The 17890-nt window shown below is 36.5% G+C and overlaps 1 protein-coding gene and 1 pseudogene across 2 annotated transcripts; both read left to right on the top strand.

Annotated features, from left to right (window-relative positions):
• The first annotated feature begins 788 nt into the window (after positions 1-788).
• LOC143582718 (rho GTPase-activating protein 5-like) lies at positions 789-3945 on the top strand. Its single transcript, XM_077065206.1, has 5 exons — positions 789-1369; positions 2233-2353; positions 2445-2564; positions 2631-2861; positions 3430-3945. Exons 1-5 carry the CDS (start codon positions 975-977, stop codon positions 3838-3840), a joined length of 1278 nt encoding a protein of 425 aa, XP_076921321.1. The 5' UTR covers positions 789-974; the 3' UTR covers positions 3841-3945.
• A 2127-nt stretch (positions 3946-6072) lies between these two features.
• On the top strand, positions 6073-9686 carry LOC143582723 (transcription factor bHLH14-like; annotated as a pseudogene). The gene is made up of 3 exons (XR_013144036.1): positions 6073-6825; positions 8177-8503; positions 9165-9686. The product of XR_013144036.1 is annotated as a transcription factor bHLH14-like (transcript).
• The last annotated feature ends 8204 nt before the right edge of the window (positions 9687-17890 follow it).

Below are 17890 nucleotides of genomic sequence, written 5' to 3'. Positions count from 1 at the left end.
AATAAAACAAATCAAAACCATACTTAAGTACAAACAAAAATAAATCCCATTTTTACTTTTTATAACATTGGTTTTTTTTTTACATAAAAAAGTATAAATCCTTAGAGTAATTATATTAAAATTAGAGTAATTATTGTTATTCTATTTTTTACGTGTAGTTATCAGGGGGCGTAGACGTTTTAAGAGAACGAGTTTGGCCGAACCCATACAAAATTTTGTTTTAGTGTTATATATTAGTGTCTTTTGACATCGAACCCGTAGAAAACCCAAATCTAAGTTATAAACAATCTATTGTCCGTCCCTCGAAATTTTCCAAACCCGTAGAAAAAGTTTCTGGCTACGCCACTGATAGTTATTGCTTGTGGTGGGGTAGTAAGAAAGAGACTTGATGTTCCATGTGACCCAAGTCCGATTCATGTCTCCATCATATAGTTTCAGCGGTACTAGAAGATGATGGGAGACTATATGAGTAGGCGACGTTCATTAGTTGATTCCTTGAACTGTACGAGTTTTATTATACCGCACTGTCGTGCCTTCTGGTGAGTTAACGAACATTGGCCTTAAGTGAAGGTTTTTCCCGGATCAGAATTCATGTGTATCCCGACGTGAGTTCAGCCAGAAACCCATTTAAACAATTCGGTTGACCGAAAAATAAAACTGATAATAACGTTGGGTTAGTTAATTTTATTTGTAGCAGATTGCAAAATTACATAATAATATCATGACTCTTTCACTCACACGTTGAATAATAATAATAATATTATGACCCAGAAATAAAGGTAACATAGTTGTCACTTTCCACATATATCATTCACCACCATATCTATAACACCACCACCTCCCATTCATTCATCTTTAAGTTTACTCACACTTCTTCATTTCATTTCATTTCATTTCATTTTCTTCAAACTCTCAATCTTTACTTCTTAAGTAAACCGATATGAATTAATAATAATAATAATATTAATAAACAAATGACAAAACTTTTTAGATCCAAATCTTACGCCGGAGCACCACCACCCGCCGGAGATTTTTTCCAGCAACAACCCGATTCCGGTGACGAAGAATATCAAGATTATTCATACTTCCACACCCCAACTATCACTTCGTTTATTAGCCCGGACCACCAGCCTCAGTCTAATAATAATTATACTGTGCTAGCTTTCGTATTTTCCGCGCTACGGAAGTTCACTGTTACTTGCGCGGTTGAAGATTCCGACGATAACTCGTCGGTTACTTCGTCGTTGGATATCGGTGTTCCGACCGATGTCCAACATGTTTCACATGTTACATTTGATCGGTTCGATGGGTTTCTTGGACTCCCGGTTGAGCTTCAACCGGATGTCCCTAGGAAACCCCCTAGTGCCAGGTAAATTTTTTATTTAAATTATTTTATATTTTATCATTTTATGTCTGGTTGATGTTATTTTGGATCTGGGTAACTCGGGTTAGATGAATTTATGAGTAGAATATTATTATTTAAAAAAAAGGATTACTCTGTATGATTGTTTCAATCATGTAACTCGTAAAATCTTTTTTTTTCAATTAGGTCACTTAAAGTTTTTTTTTGTTCTAATCCTATATATTTTACGTGATAGATGATTTGTAGATTTTTTTTATTTGTAAATAGTTTGACATTGCAAAATATTTTTAAAAAATTGACAAAATTAGTTAAAATTGAGAAAAAAAGATAATTGTAAAAATTTGCAAAAAATTGCAATTTTTCAGTTTTTAATTTTTTTTATTTTTGCAATTTTCCATAATATTATTATTTTTTTTGCAATTTTTCGCAATTTATAAATTGTTTTTTGTCGGTTTTAAATTTCTTTATAAATTTTCCATAATATTACTTTAGTGACTTGACTGTAACAAAAGATTTTACGAGTGGTATAATTGAAACAATTTCAAAACTTTGTTACTATTTTATAGAGTTGTCCCTTAAAAAAAGTAATTCTGTTAGTTAATTCGTTTACTTTTTCACTGAATTTGAAAAAAAGGGGGGGGGGTTGAGATGAACAGTAAATAATTTAAGGATGATTTGTGCATTAAGAAAGTATGATTAAAAGTGTTAGTTGGATATATTCTCTGTTGATTTATGAATTATAGTACCTTTTTAGTACTTGCAAAGTAAGAAAGGAACAGGCTTTACAGATAGGAAATGGATTCTTGATTATTTCACCTTTTTTTATAAAAATATTGTGAAATGTTTCTAAATCGACCGATTTTAAACAGTATACGCGTGTTTGGAGTGTCTGTTGAGTCGATGCAATGTTCGTATGACGAGATAGGGAATAGCGTCCCAACGATACTTCTAATGATGCAAAAGCGGTTATACGCTGAAGGCGGTCTTCAAGTATTGTTTAGTTTATAACTTTTAATTTTTATATAGATTTTTTTTTACATTTTGTTAATTTGGTTTTATGATTTATGTGTATCGGTTACAGGCAGAAGGAATATTTAGAATAAACGCCGAAAACAGTCAAGAAGAAGATGTTAGGAAGCAACTTACCAAAGGGTTTGTTCCTCATGGGATAGATGTACATTGCTTAGCTGGTTTGATTAAGGTAATAACATTTATTTGTTTATATAATTAAATAGAAAATGAAAATGATTTGTGTTTGTAAATATAGGCGTGGTTTAGAGAACTACCGACTGGTGTTCTTGACTCGTTAACTCCTGAGCAAGTAATGCGTTGCAACAGTGAAGACGAATGCACGACGCTTGTGAAATCCCTTCCTCAAACCGAGGCTGCGCTTCTTGATTGGGCGGTTAACTTGATGGCAGATGTTGTAAAACATGAACCGCTAAATAAAATGAATGCGCGCAACATTGCTATGGTTTTTGCCCCTAACATGACTCAGGTTCATTTCACTAATTTCTTTTCACTTACCATAATAATAAAGATTATTAATCACTGTTTTAAAAACCGGTTCAAACCAGTCGGTTGAACCTTTCGCACAACAGGTTCGTATTTTAAGTCTGGTATTTTTTGCTAGTTTGCTAGAACATCGTACTGGCGGTTTTTTCTAAAATGCCGGTTTTTACCGGCAAACCGGTTTTAAGTTCGAAATTTTTTAATATTTGTGGCCCATATTTTTTAAAATTTACTTTTAACCCAACAATTAGCATAATCGTGTAAACTTTAGGACTATTTTTTTAAAATTGAGTGCTTTCGTATTATTTTTTTAATATGGATTAACTTTTTGATTATTTTTTGTTATGGAATTATTTACTTTTGGGTTCTTTTTGAAATTGAAGTTGTTTTTATACGAAATTATAAGGTAAATTATTTAACCAGTTGAACATTCCGGTTTAACCGGTTGTACCATGTTTTAGCCCAATCCGGTACAAGTAAAAAACCGGTTTCTAAAACATTGATATTTACACCTCTAAACAAATGAATTCAAGAGTCAAATTGTGTAAATGCAGATGGCGGATCCTTTGACTGCGTTGATTCATGCGGTTCAAGTGATGAACTTCCTCAAAACACTCGTGATCAAAACCTTACGAGGACGAGAAGAATCGGATGAAACGAACTTTTCACGTGAAGACGATGCAAAAATAGAGCAGCCCGTGTCTTTAAACCGGATAGGAAGTGAAAAAGATGAGAAATTTTGGAGTTTTCCTAGAAAAACTGGATCGGTTGTCGGAGGTGAATACATATCCGGGACGAACTCACCGGTCAACCACCAGTCAAAGCAGGAGGAGGAAGAGGTTGCGGCGGAGGGGATATTGGAAAAGTTAGGTTTGAGAAAGGGAGTAAGGAAGTTAGGCAAGCAAACTGTTTTTCAGTTGAGTAAAAATGGTAAGAAGAATCGAAGCGAGGTTGTAGATACTTAATTAGAGGCTGGTTGTTTCGTGACTTTTTTGTTGTTTTATATTAATTTTGGTGGCGGGTGCTTGTTAGTTATAGCGTTTGTTGATCGACGTTTGGTTTGGTTTGGTTAGGTTAATAATGTAGGTTTGAGAGTCTTGTAATGGTCTGTTTGTACTAACCATACATTGTAGCTAATGATTGTATAACATCATATCATACTTTCTTTATTCTTTCTTTTATTATTATAGTTAGATTAGATCTTTTCTTTATATTTAGGTTTGGATTTGCACACGGAAAACATTGTTAGTCTTGTGAAATAACGGGTACAAGACTAAGTATATAAATGTTGTTACTTGGGGTGTCGGCTTTCCCGAAAACCTGAATATCGAACCCAACCCGAACTAACCTGAGCCCGATTAACATGAAGCATGAACCGGATTAAGATGGAACCCAATTAGCACTAAGAAAGAAGTTTTCAAACAACCTCTAATCCTCTCTGACTCCATTTTTCAACAATATCTTATTAGGCTTCTTGCTTGAAAATAAAAGGTTGTGGGCTGTGGACCTTAGACATGTCATGGACCCATTCTGTATTTGTCCGTTTCCCTCATCTTATTGGGCTCAATGGTTCATCCTAGAGGTGCAAAAAAACCCGGTTCGGAACTGGTTGACCGGAAACTGAAAAGGACAAATTCATTTGTTAAACCGGTTTCTGTCAAATCGTACCAAACCACCGGTTCGTATAGCGGAAAGTGTGTTGTAGACAAGTAGCGGTAGAGTGTGGTAGAAGCGGTAAGGGTCTAGTAAGGGTGTTAGTGGCATGGCGATTGTACTTGGTAGGGTAAGCCTTTACACCCCAACTTCACTTAAACCTTAGAACCAGCAGATCAAAACATTTAAAAAATTTAACTTTTTGCAATCGTAGCAACGGCTTTCCACAACAAGGCTTACCCCCGGTTACCACAAGACAATACCAATCCCCAGAGATACTACCACGATTCACGGGACCAAACAAATCCATATGGAGTCGTTCAAGAGGAGTATCAATGGAATTAAACAAACGGTTTTCTTTCCCAAAATAGCAACTGTCATTAACTCCCTTGTTGACACATTTATTGTGTGAGTTATGACTTGATTGTGATTGTGATTGATTATTCTTTATTTCACAATCAAACCGGTTTTAAAACCATTTTTTTGTCTTACACTGGTTTAAAACTGTTAAACCGAACCAAACCGGTCCGGATCAGATCGACTAGTTCAATGCTTAAACCGGTTTCTAAATCGAAGCGGTTTAGGTCAAGCCAGTTTTGAACATGCAAAACCCAAACCGCAGTCATTAAGACTCTCTCATTGTGTAATGTCTAGCATTTTATTAAATTGGACGCGTGTCAAGTACTGGAGTCATTAGGACTGTCTCTCATTGTGTAATCCTTGCAATTGTTTGATCTTTTTAGATATCCAAAATTGTATGTTCTTAATCAATTCATATCTAAAGTATTAGGTTGTTAGTTATTACAATTAAGTTACTTATTTTTGTGATTGTTTTATGTGTTAAGTAAACTCAATTGTGATGGGCCACTGCTTTCTGAACTCATAAGAAGCTGGGCTTATACTGGGCTGAACTAAAGTGGGCTGCTGGAGCTTAAGGAGCTGCTCGATAGACTATTGAACTATGAGCTGAGTTGGGCTGGGCCTCGCGAGTTTGTTATGCGGCGTGTTACCGATCGAGTTTCGAGTGATTCTCGTCTCTCGAAGGAACGACTCGTTTAGCTATTTCAAGTCTCACTCATGTTTTCGTGTTTGTTGCCGTTTCAAAGTTCGTCTCGATACCACACTGAACTTTGTTCTGTTATTGATCTTGTTAAACATTTAAGACACTTAAAAAAATCAACTTTCAAGATTTTATTTTATGCATGTGAAGATGAAAAGTTAAAAAAACTTTATATAATTATATATATATAGTTTATATAGTACAAACTTATTTTCAAATTCCTGTAGCTTACACTTTGTCCATATTAGGTATCATATTTCTTATATCACAGGAAAAAGCAAATAGTCAAAAAACTTATGAGAAAAATATTATAAAATAATACTCACATTAGTTCCACACACCACACACCACACACCACACACCAGTGTCTTTGTCACAAAACAGAGATTTGGATGATTCTTTTATTATAAAACTAGTAACATCCCATATTTGTACTACTTTTTATTTTATTTTATTTTATTAAACAGTGTCTTAATATCATTGATGTAGTCATGTAGAAGGGAGAGTAATATTATTTAAACCAACAACTTAAAACTATATAACCATATGTTACTTCTGTCCCATTTTATTCCAATTCCAATTCAAATTCCAATTTCAATTCCGAAACGATGAACCAATTTTTAATCATGTCACCTTCAGATTCTTCGTCCATGGTCTCAGTCACCGACCACCACCAAAAACTTCAATTCCTCCTCCAAAGCCAACCTCACCACCCGTGGGCGTACGCCATTTTTTGGAAAACCATTAACCATGACAACGGTCACGTTGCCTTAACATGGGCCGATGGTTACTTCCTCCAAACCCCAGATGACACCGACTGGTTCTACGCCGTTTCCTTAGCCAAAACATTCACTTTAGGCGATGGCTCAGCCCCCATAAAATCTTTTTCTAGTAACTCTATCATATGGTTAACCGGTGCTAATAATATTATGTCGTGTGATTGTGACCGAGCTAAGGAAGCTCATATTCATGGGTTGGAGACACTTGTTTATGTTCCTAGTTGTAATGGGGTTGTGGAGATTGGTTCGTTTGATTTGGTTAATGAAATGGAGTCTGATTTAGTGCATCATGTTCAGTCAATGTTTGGTGCTGGATCTTCTTCTTCATCGTCATCTTCTCATCCGGTTACTTTGGTTACACGACAAGACACGACTAAAGGTGGTTTGGGTGGCTTGCCGGAAGATCTTGGAGAACCTACGTCTGATCAACAAGTTAACAAAGTCGGAAAGATTGGCCGGTAATAATGTTGTAAATAAATATGTTACTATATGGGTATGTTTGGGATTGCTTATTTTATCTCCTTATGACTTTTAACAAGTTAAAAGGTGTATGCATGTATGGGAAAGTTAACGATTGTGAGTGGATAAGTCATAAGTTACAACTTTTTAACTTATAACTTATGATTTATATAAGTTATTAATTTATTATGAGATTAAATAAGGAATCCCAAACACCCTAATATATTTTATATTTTATGTTTAATAAATAAAAAGGGTTTTTAGCTTGTTGGTTTATGAGTTTGAGTTGGTTTCTACTTTGAGTAGACTATAAGAACCAAACTTCAACTTAAAAATCAACTGCAAACACTTTTTTATTATCTTAAAACATCCTTATCAGGATTCTTAAAATAAGAAACTATTTTACAAACCCTACAAGGATTCTCTAAAGATTCAAATACATATTCATTTTCTATATCTATACTCATGTTTTTTTAAGTAGTTGTGATTAAAAAAAAAAAGAGTGAGAGAGAAAAGGTAATAGAAAGATAAAAGAATAATTGAGAAGGGGTTGTTTGGTAGCCTCTTAATGACAATTAAATTAAGAGGCTACATCTTAATGGTTAAGATGTGACTTCAAGTCTTAATGGATAAGAGGTAGCCATAAAGATATTATCTCTTAACCATTCAGACTTAAGGTTACATTTTAATCATTAAGATGTTATAAACCATTAAAATATAGCCTCTTAATAGCCACTAAGAGACCGCCAAACACAATGTTTTTAAGAGATTAATAAATTATGAGAATATTTGTATCTTCTTTAGCTAAATTATTTACAAGGATACAGGTTAAAGAACCTAAGGTGGATGATATAACCCACCTGATGCTACAGCTATATCACTCCTATATTATTTCACACTATAGAACGGCCATTCACAAAACACTCACACGACCATTTTAACCAAAAAAAAGTCATACTTTGAAGATTATGATCAGAATGACACTTTAAATAATATCCGGACATCCGTTCTAACCATAAGAGGTTTACACTTTGAAAATTATTCGGCAAACTATCATGGCGACCGTTCTGACTATAGACGATCAAACTTTGAAATTTTCTTTTGTCATAACGGCCATTTGACCTCTATCTGGAGGGTTATTTAAAACGGTGTAAGATTAGATATTGAACGGTGTGTATATCTAACCCATATAATAAATCGTATTTAGTAAAGTGAGGAAGATGTTGTGAAAGCTATATGTTTGAATATTTTTAGCTAATTTATTTATAAGGATAAGACTAAAATTCTTTTATAAAATTTGAAATTTAATACAAGCTCTAATAATAACATATTTATTTACGATATTTGCAGGATCACAAAACCTAGTATTCCAACTTCAAACACAACATGTGAACATTCTGATTCCGATTGTCAGTTGCTTGTTACACCCACCAAAATCCCAGAGGTGAAAAAGAGAGGAAAAACACGTTGAACCACGTAGAGGCGGAGCGCCAGCGGCGTGAGAAGCTCAACCAACGCTTCTACGCCCTGCGGTCCATTGTCCCAAATGTCTCCAAAATGGACAAGGCGTCCTTGTTGGGTGACGCCGTGTGTTATATCAATGACTTGAAAGAAAAAGTGGAGGAACTGGAATCAAAGCTAGAGATTAACAACCAGCGGAAGTTAAAGAAAGTAAAGGCATGTAGTAAGAGTTTGTACAAAAGATGGTGTTATGTGGCGGATCCAGGAATTTTAGCTAGTGGATGTCAAACAGGTCGATCTAAAACGGGTCAAACCAAAATGTGTCGAGTCAAAAAATTTCTTTAAATAAACTAAGCATAACAATGTAACCAACAATCTCATCAAACATAATAAACAAAACACATATTACAACTGATCTCTGTGTGATTTCATTATTTGACAACGATCAATTACAACTTTATTCTTAACACTTGCAAGTGTTTCTTTTTCAACAATTGCAAATTTTAAAGTGTTCAATCTTTCGTATTTTTGCAAACTATCAATGTACATACCTGACATATGAAACAAAAGGAACTTGTTCGTATCGCACTCCCTCTAAGTTGCAAATTACAAATTTTCAATTGATGAAGCAGCATGGGCTTAATTGTTATTTATTAAAATAAAATTAAACGCGGACTTTGAAAGTTGAGCTCCAAAATTTGGTTGTTGGGCACTAATAAAATATGGGCTTATTAGAAGTTTATAAAGGAAATCATAGATTTGAGAGGGTACCCATAGTGTCCCTAGCCAAACAATGGATTTCTTGCCATTATATACTTAACTCATGTTTAGATAATACTACCTCTAACGTATGTTCTAATTACATTATGTCTAATAGGTGGAGATGCCGAAAATGAGTGTCAACACTGTCCCCATACCGACAACAAAGATTTATAATATGGCGAATAAAAAGAAAACGATGGATGTGGAAGTGGATGTGAAAATGGTGGGTGAAGATGCGATGATAAGAGTGCAATCGGAGAGTAAGGATTGGGCTGAGTCGAAGTTGATGAATGCATTGCGAGAAATGGAAGCTAAAGTTCACCATACAAGCTTGTCTTGTGTTAATGATGTCATGCTTCAAGATGTTGTCACTATGATCTCTGGCTTCACACAAGATGAAGTGAAATCTTATCTTATTACTAGATTGAATAATTAACTAAATTTATAGTTTTACTTCATAATTTTATCTATGTGGTGATCTTGTCTCATATAATATAGCTTACGATTATCACCATTTAGGGCTTTAAACGAACCAAACTTGCAACGAACAGTTCTCGAATCGTTCGGCGGGAAATTCCTATACATTCATTCGTTTAATAAATGAATGAACATAAATCCAAAATTTTGTTCGTTTAGTTAAATGAACGAACATGAACAAAGGTTGTGTTCGTTTATTTGTACTCTTGAACATTTGATAAAGTGTCCATTTACGTTCGTTTGTTTATATATGTTCGTTAGTTGAAGGTTTACGTTTTCTTTTGATAATATTCTATTTCTAATAAGTAATAACCAATCTATAATTTAAATTTTATAAGTTTATTGTTTATTTTCGGTTTCATTCGTTAATGGTCTGTTTATAAAGTTTTGCTTTAACTAACAACAAATTTAACTTGCGCTTAGTTGACATCGTCTGAATAAAAACACCGATAAGGGGGGGGGGGGGGTGATTATGTTTATGACTATTATTATCTCAAGTGTTTAACTTTATATATAATTAAGGTGATTATATCTATAGTTTTGGACTAAGAATGTTGCTTGATGTACATAGAAATATACATATTTTCAGCATCAAATAATCTCTAAAAACTGCAATTTCTATCTAATAACATAGCATAAAAGGCTACTTATCATAATAAAACGTAATTTCAGGTGAAACCAAACCTCAAATGAAGAAACAAGCAAAAAGACGAAGAAAAACAGAAGAAAAAACAAAGAAACACGCCCCCATGTCTCAAGAAACACGCCCCCATGCTTATGGAACAAGAAAAGACAAAATCTGAGAACAGAAGCACGGGGCCGTGCTCGGCATGCACGGGACCGTGGACGGGAATGTAGAAAAGACAAAGAAGAATTGAGCACATGTCACTAAAAAGCACGGGACCGTGCCTGCTAACCACGGGGCCGTTGCCAGCTCACACAAAAGACAAAACAAATCTGGCACATGTCATAAAAATACACGGGGCCGTGCTCATCAAGCACGGGGCCGTGCCTCACCATCCAGATTTCCTATAAATAGTGGCTCATGTTGCATTCATCAAGTGTGCCTTGAAAAGATTTATATCTGATTCTCTCTTATAAAAACACACACTAACACTCACCTTGAAGATCTAGTGAAGAGTTTGAAGGTTTGGAGGTCATCACCACTAATCATCATCATCAACCATCATCCCCATCATTAAGAAGAAGGATTCATCTACATTTGGTTAGATTGTTCAAAGTTTAATCATGTATGTGTTATTATCAATCATCTTAATGTTCATCATAATGCTCATTATGAGCTAAACTCCTTTTACCATCTAAAATCTATGAAGAAGCTTTGTTTTACTTGATAATTAATCAAGACATGTGATGTAGTCTAGTTAAGTACATGGTTATATTACAATTGTCTTTTGATGAGAAATGTTTCACCATTTTAAATCACTAATTCAAAGTTGGTGGTTGTCAATCTCTTTGGCAATCGTTCATGATCGATTCATGTTCTTGAAAGATAGAAATACTTTGATACATTATCGAAACATGGATCCTTATATTGTACTTAGAAATGATGAGATATAAGTTATGGTGTATTTTTCTAAACCTTGGTAATCCGAAAATGGCTTTGCTTAGGATATCAAATTAGCTAAAGAAACCATATGTTAATGGAATGTGTAATCATAACCTACTTACATCAACCAAGGGGAGGTTGTGTGATGAACTACAATCACCCGAAGTTGTTAGAATTGGTATTCGAGAAATTGAAGTCAATCCTAATCTTTCTACTTAACGAAACTACTTGCCAACTTAAATTGACATCATTGAAATGGTATGACATTAGGAAAGGGTGGACTTTAAAATGCGCATATCATCTCCTTAGTGCCAAAGATGTTCACTTTGGGTTAAGGAGTTATCTATCATATATTGCTACGGTAAGTTTATCACATGTCTACATATTAATTATCAATGTTAAAATGGAGTGGATTCTTGATCTTAGATGGTAACCTTCGTATAATTGAACAACCCATTTAGAATTTCTTATCTTGGTCACCTATATATTATATATATATAATTATTTATATTTTATAAAAAATTCAAAAATTAACCTTAAAATGATTAAAACCTCCGATTGAAGTAAAACAACGATTTATTATTAGACACCTTTGTGTCCACGGATCGATACTTGGTTCTTACCAATGCTATTCTACATATACGATAGGTACACTTGCCTATTTTGTGTGTGTTTAGTCTTTGTAGAAATCACTTTTATAAATTTAAAACACGATCTTGTGCAAAAGCTAAATATCCAATCTATCATATTTTATACAAGATACACAGCACGCATCAAGTTTTTGGCGCCGTTGCCGGGGACACGGTACGTTTCTAAGAACGATCCAAGTTTTAATTTAATCATTGTTTATAGTTGTACAAATTTTTAACTTCTATTTCACTTTATTTTTAATTTTTACTAAATACTAAAATATAATTTTACGGCTAGCCTACTTTTTACCTTTATTTACCTTAACTTTACTCTAGTTTAATTAAGACCTTAGTTTATTTTAGTTAAAAATAGCGTAGCATAACTCATATTTTAATACTAGACTAACCTTTTAGACTAACTTTGGCTAACTTTTGCTTTAGTGTTTAATTTTGATTTAGTCCCATGTATGTCCTCTACTTTTGAGCCTGAGCTTGTTTCTCCAATTTCTGAACCGGAACGACTCTTTCGTCGACGAACTCGTAAACGGACTACAGAAACCGCAGAAGCAATCGAGACAAATCAGTAGACACCACCACATCAGGAGAAAATCAAACCGAAGAAATAATGGCGGCCCAGAACAATGAGCCGAACATGAGCCAGTATGCCAAGCCAACTCTTGAAGGCTACGACAATGGAGTGGCTCCACCCGAAATCACCGAAAATTTCGAAATCAAATCAAGCACCATTCATATGGTGGAAAATTCAGTTCAATTTCATGGTCTCCTCGACGAAGATCCTCTTTCTCACATATCTCGATTCTTACGAATCTGCGGAACCTTTAAAATCCAAAACTGTTCAGAAGATTAAATCAAGCTTAAACTCTTTCCGTTCTCTCTAAGGGGCCAAGCCCTAGAATGGATAGAATCTCTTTCCTCTGGTTCCATTACCACTTGGGACCAGATGATTAAACAGTTTCTCCTCAAATATTTTCCGCCCGACAAAACTGCCAAATAACGAGCCAGCATTACCGGATTCCGGACCGATGATGATGAATCGTTACACGCAGCATGGGAAAGATACAAAAGTCTTTTAAGAAGATGCCCACATCATGGACTGAGCGTATGGTTACAAGTTCAAACTTTATTTGACGCACAATCCAGTCAAAACAAACAGGCCATCGACCAGATCGCTGGTGAAGACCTGGGATCCAAATCACCTAACGACGCATTTGAAGTCCTGGAGAAGGCCGCAAAGAAGAGTTTGGCTTACAACCCACCAAGATCTCCACCTACCCATAAAGGAATACACCATGTTGATTCCAACACCCTTGTCACAGCACAGCTTGAAGCTCTTTCTAAAAAATTCGAACAACTTCAAGCCGAGCTATCAAAAAACACACTCACCTATGACACTTGTGGAGGAAATCAAAAGACGAGTGACTGTAAACAAGTCATTATGGTCATGGAAGAAGTCGATTTCATCGCTCGACAGAACAACGCTTTCAGCAATAACTACAACCCAGGTTGGAGAAACCATCCAAACTTCAGCTGGAAAGACGGAGGTAACACTCAACCCCTACCAGGATTCGAAAAGAGACCGATGAATCAATCCTTCCAACCTAAAACTAAATACCAAGACCAAAGCTCGAGTAACCATCAAAACCCGAGCTACTCAAAGATCGAAGAAATGTTAATCCAATTAATGACCAAAACAAATGAAGCAGAAAAGAAAGCCGACTCAAGAGCTGTTGATATCAGCGGAGTATTATTAAAACATGAAGCCGATCTCAAAAGTCAACAAGCATCACTTTAGAACTTAGAAACCCAAATCGGACAAATTGCCCGACAATTATCCGAAAGACCACCTGGCGCCCTTCCAAGCAACACAATCACCAACCCGAATGCAACAGCTAACGCCGTTACATTACGAAGCGGTACGACCACTGTTGTCTCACCAACCTCAGAACCAGTTATGGAGAAGTAGTCTTCTGATGAAACGCAGGAAAGGCTGACCCCAACAAGCATAATCCAACCTAAGGAGCCAGTCCGAACTTATGTTCCACCTATTCCATATCCTGGAAGACTGAAGCATGAGCGATTGGAAGCCCAGTATGGGAAGTTTCTAGAACTCTTCAAACAACTTCATATCAACATCCCTTTTGTCGAAGCTATTGCTCAGATGCCAAAATATACCAAATTTCTCAAAGAAGTGCTGACAAACAAAAGGAAGCTGGAGGAACTCTCGCATGTCACCCTAAGTGAAGAATGTTCAGCTGTCCTCCAAAGCAAGCTACCAACAAAGATGACCGATCCAGGGAGCTTTACTATCCCTTGTCTCATAGGAAATTTATCTGTTAGCAATGCCCTGGCTGACTTAGGAGCTAGTATTAATTTAATGCCTTATGTGGTTTTAGCAAAACTAGGGATAGGAGAACCAAAGCCCACCCACATGAGCATTCAGTTAGCTGACCGATCCGTTAAATATCCTAGGGGCATTGTTGAAAACATGCTTGTCAAAATTGACAAATTTGTTTTCCCAGTAGATTTTGTGATTCTAGACATGGAGGAAGACAAAAGTGTACCTATAATTTTAGGTAGACCCTTTTTAGCCACCGCAAAGGCTATCATTGATGTTTGCACCGGTAAACTTACTCTCAAGGTCAATGACGAGGCAATCACTTTTGACATAGGAAAATCTATGCAATATCCGCAACAACACGATGACACTTTATATTGTGTTGACATCATAGACTCCATCGTAAGTTGCTATATGAGAGATTCCTCCATTAATACTCCCATAGAAACATAAGTCTTAGACAAAACACTCAACAAACCCATTTTAGAAAACGAAAATCTCAACAACAATTACCAAGAAGAATCAGAAATAATATGCGAAATCAGTGAAAATAATGAAAAATCAAAACCATCAATTGAAGAACCACCAGCCTTAGAGTTAAAAGAACTACCAAACCATCTCGAATACGCCTTTCTATAAAAAGACTCTCAACTCCCAGTAATTATTTCATCTCACCTTTCCAAAGAAGAGAAAGAAGAACTTCTTAAGGTTCTCAAAAACCATAAGAAGGCTATCGCATGGAAGATCATGGATATCAAGGGCATCAGTCCCTTCTTTTGTACTCACAAAATCCTCATGGAAGAAGAATACAAACCCGTGGTCCAACATCAAAGATGTCTCAATCCTAACATGCAAGATGTGGTGAAGAAGGAAGTAATCAAACTGCTTGATGCCGGATTAATCTACCCAATCTCATACTCACCTTGGGTAAGTCCCGTTCAGGTAGTACCCAAGAAGTGAGGAATGACGGTCGTAATGAACAAGAAGGACGAACTAATACCCATGAGAACCATCACAGGCTGGCGAGTTTGCATTGATTACCGGAAGCTTAATGACGCCACAAGACAAAATCATTTTCCACTTCCTTTCATAGACCAAATGCTCGAACGATTGTCTGGAAAAATGTTCTACTGTTTTCTTGATGGATTTTCCGGATACTTTCAGATTCCTATTGCTCCTGAAGAACAGGAGAAAACTACTTTTACATGTCCATACGGAACCTTCGCCTACCGAAGAATGCCATTTGGACTATGCAATGCTCCAGACACCTACCAGCGTTGCATGGTAGCCATCTTTCATGAAATGATCGAAAACTCTATGGAGGTTTTCATGGACGACTTCTCAGTCTTTGGAGACTCTTTCGATCATTGCCTGAAAACCTAGACAAAATGTTAGCTAGGTGTGAAGAAGTAAATCTAGTGCTCAACTGGGAAAAATGCCACTTTATGGTAAAGGAAGGCATCGTTTTAGGACACAAGATTTCTCAAAACGGACTAGAAGTTGATAGGGCCAAAATAGAAACCATATCCAAACTTCCGCCGCCAACTTCGGTCAAAGCCATTAGAATTTTTCTAGGTCATGCAGGTTTCTACCGCCGCTTCATAAAAGACTTCTCAAAAATCTCAAGACCTATGACCAAAATTCTAGAAAAAGACGCACCATTCGTCTTCTCTGAGGAGTGTGTTGAATCATTCAATAGATTAAGAGACAAACTTGTCAATGCACCAATCATGACCACACCCGATTGGACCCTTCCATTCGAAATCATGTGCGATACAAGCGACTTTGCAGTTGGATCCGTACTCGGACAACGCAAGGAAAAACACTTTCACCCAATTTACTATGCCTGTAAAACTCTTAACGACGAACAAGAAAATTATACCACAACAGAAAAAGAGTTACTAGTAGTAGTGTTTGCATTTGAAAAATTTAGGTCATACCTAGTTCTTTCCAAAACCATAGTTTACACCGATCATGCCGCAATACGATACCTATTCAACAAACAAGATGCCAAACCTAGACTCATCCGGTGGATCCTACTACTCCAAGAATTAGATATCGAAGTTAAAGATAAGAAAGGAGCAGAAAATGTAGCCGCAGACCATCTTTCACGTTTAGAATGTCCAACCCCCGAAGAACTTCACAAGGAAATTATTAATGATAATTTCCCACATAAAGTCCTCATGCACATTGAAGACGTAATAAAGGAAAAAGACGAAAGTCCTTGGTATGCCGACTTCGCAAATTACTTAGCTTGTAGGATTTTCAGAAAAGGACTTACCCATCAACAGCGAAAGAAATTCTTCTCCGATCTTAAGTTTTACTTCTGGGAAGATCCATACGTATTTAGGATAGGTGCGGATCAAGTCATTCGTAGGTGCGTAGCAGAAAAGGAGGCCTTAGACATTCTCAAACACTGTCATGAACGACCAACAGGCGGACACCACGGTACCGCCACCACGGTCAAAAAAGTGTTTGATGCAGGATTTTTCTGGCCCACTATATACAAAGATACACAAACTTTGATCCAAGCATGCGATGCTTGTCAAAGAGCCGGGAACATCTCATCGAAAAATGAGATGGCTCAAAAGGGCATTCAAATTTGTGAAATATTTGATGTATGGGGAATAGATTTCATAGGGCCGTTTCCTAACTCATTCGGAAACAAATACATTCTTGTAGCAGTCGATTACGTATCTAAATGGGTAGAAGCAAAAGCTCTCCCCACTAACTATGCTCGAGTAGTTGTACGATTTCTGAAAAAGTTGTTCTCAAGATTCGGAACACCAAAAGCCCTCATCAGCGACAGAGGTACTCACTTCTGTAACAACCTGATGGACAAGGTCTTAGCACGATATGGGGTTCACCACTGCCTGGCAACACCATATCACATGTAGACCAGTGGACAGGTGGAAGTTTCGAATCGAGGAATTAAGAGAATTCTGGAAAGAAGTGTGGGGATGAATCGCAAAAATTGGGCAGAAAAATTAGATGACGCATTGTGGGCCCTTAGGAAGGCCTACAAAACTCCCATAGGAACGACACCCTTCAAGCTCGTTTACGGGAAGGCATGTTATCTACCAGTAGAATTGAAACACAAAGCCTACTGGGCCCTTAGAGCAGTGAACTTTGATCTAACGTCCGCCGGAGCAAACCGGGAAGATCAAATTCGTGAGCTCGAGGAACTAAGAAAAATGGCCTATGAAAATTCTTGGTCCTACATAGAAAAGACTAAACGCATACACGACACTCATTTAAAAGGAAATAAAGAATTTAAAATCGGCGATCGTGTACTATAATACAACGCTCGTTTACGTCTTTTCCCAGGAAAACTGAAATCCCTATTGTTAGGTCCATACGTAGTGGAAACAATTTTTGACTATGGAACCATCGAAATTTCAAATTCAAACGGCCAGAAGTTCAAAGTAAATGGACATCGATTAAAACCATATATCGACGGTCCACTCGAAGAAGTGTTGGAGGTATTAACCCTCCAAACTTCTTGATTAAGAACGTGAGGAAATAAGGTCTGGCCAAGACCTTCTCAAAACTAGGCCTTGTAAATAACTAAAAAAAATTTATTTTTAGAAAACATAAAAACCACGGGGGCGTGCTCTCAAAAGCACGGTCCCGTGCCGAAAAATACGGGCCGGCATCTACACTGCAAAAATCTCAGTCAGACTGGTTGTAACTGAATTGTCAGACTAAAAACACGGGGGCGTGCTTCCATAAGCACGGTGCCGTGCTTGGTTTCCTGTTTGATTATAAAAGGCACCTTGTGTCATTGCATTCCTTGCACAAACCAAAAACAG

This window comes from Bidens hawaiensis, unplaced genomic scaffold (assembly GCF_021521415.1).
Source record: "Bidens hawaiensis isolate Kalapana, Puna unplaced genomic scaffold, B.hawaiensis_p1.1 tig00031846_1, whole genome shotgun sequence".
NCBI classification, from domain to species: domain Eukaryota; kingdom Viridiplantae; phylum Streptophyta; class Magnoliopsida; order Asterales; family Asteraceae; genus Bidens; species Bidens hawaiensis.
The sequence above is the reverse complement of the archived record's forward strand: the minus strand, read 5'-3'. Positions and strand labels throughout refer to the sequence as shown.

Bases quoted from the DNA above. Each gene is read 5' to 3' on its own strand.
- LOC143582718 (XM_077065206.1), top strand. From the start codon at position 975: ATGACAAAACTTTTTAGATCCAAATCTTACGCCGGAGCACCACCACCC. The intron at 2,354-2,444 runs GTATTGTTTAGT...TATCGGTTACAG, and splicing joins ACGCTGAAGGCGGTCTTCAA to GCAGAAGGAATATTTAGAAT. The intron at 2,862-3,429 runs GTTCATTTCACT...GTGTAAATGCAG, and splicing joins TTGCCCCTAACATGACTCAG to ATGGCGGATCCTTTGACTGC.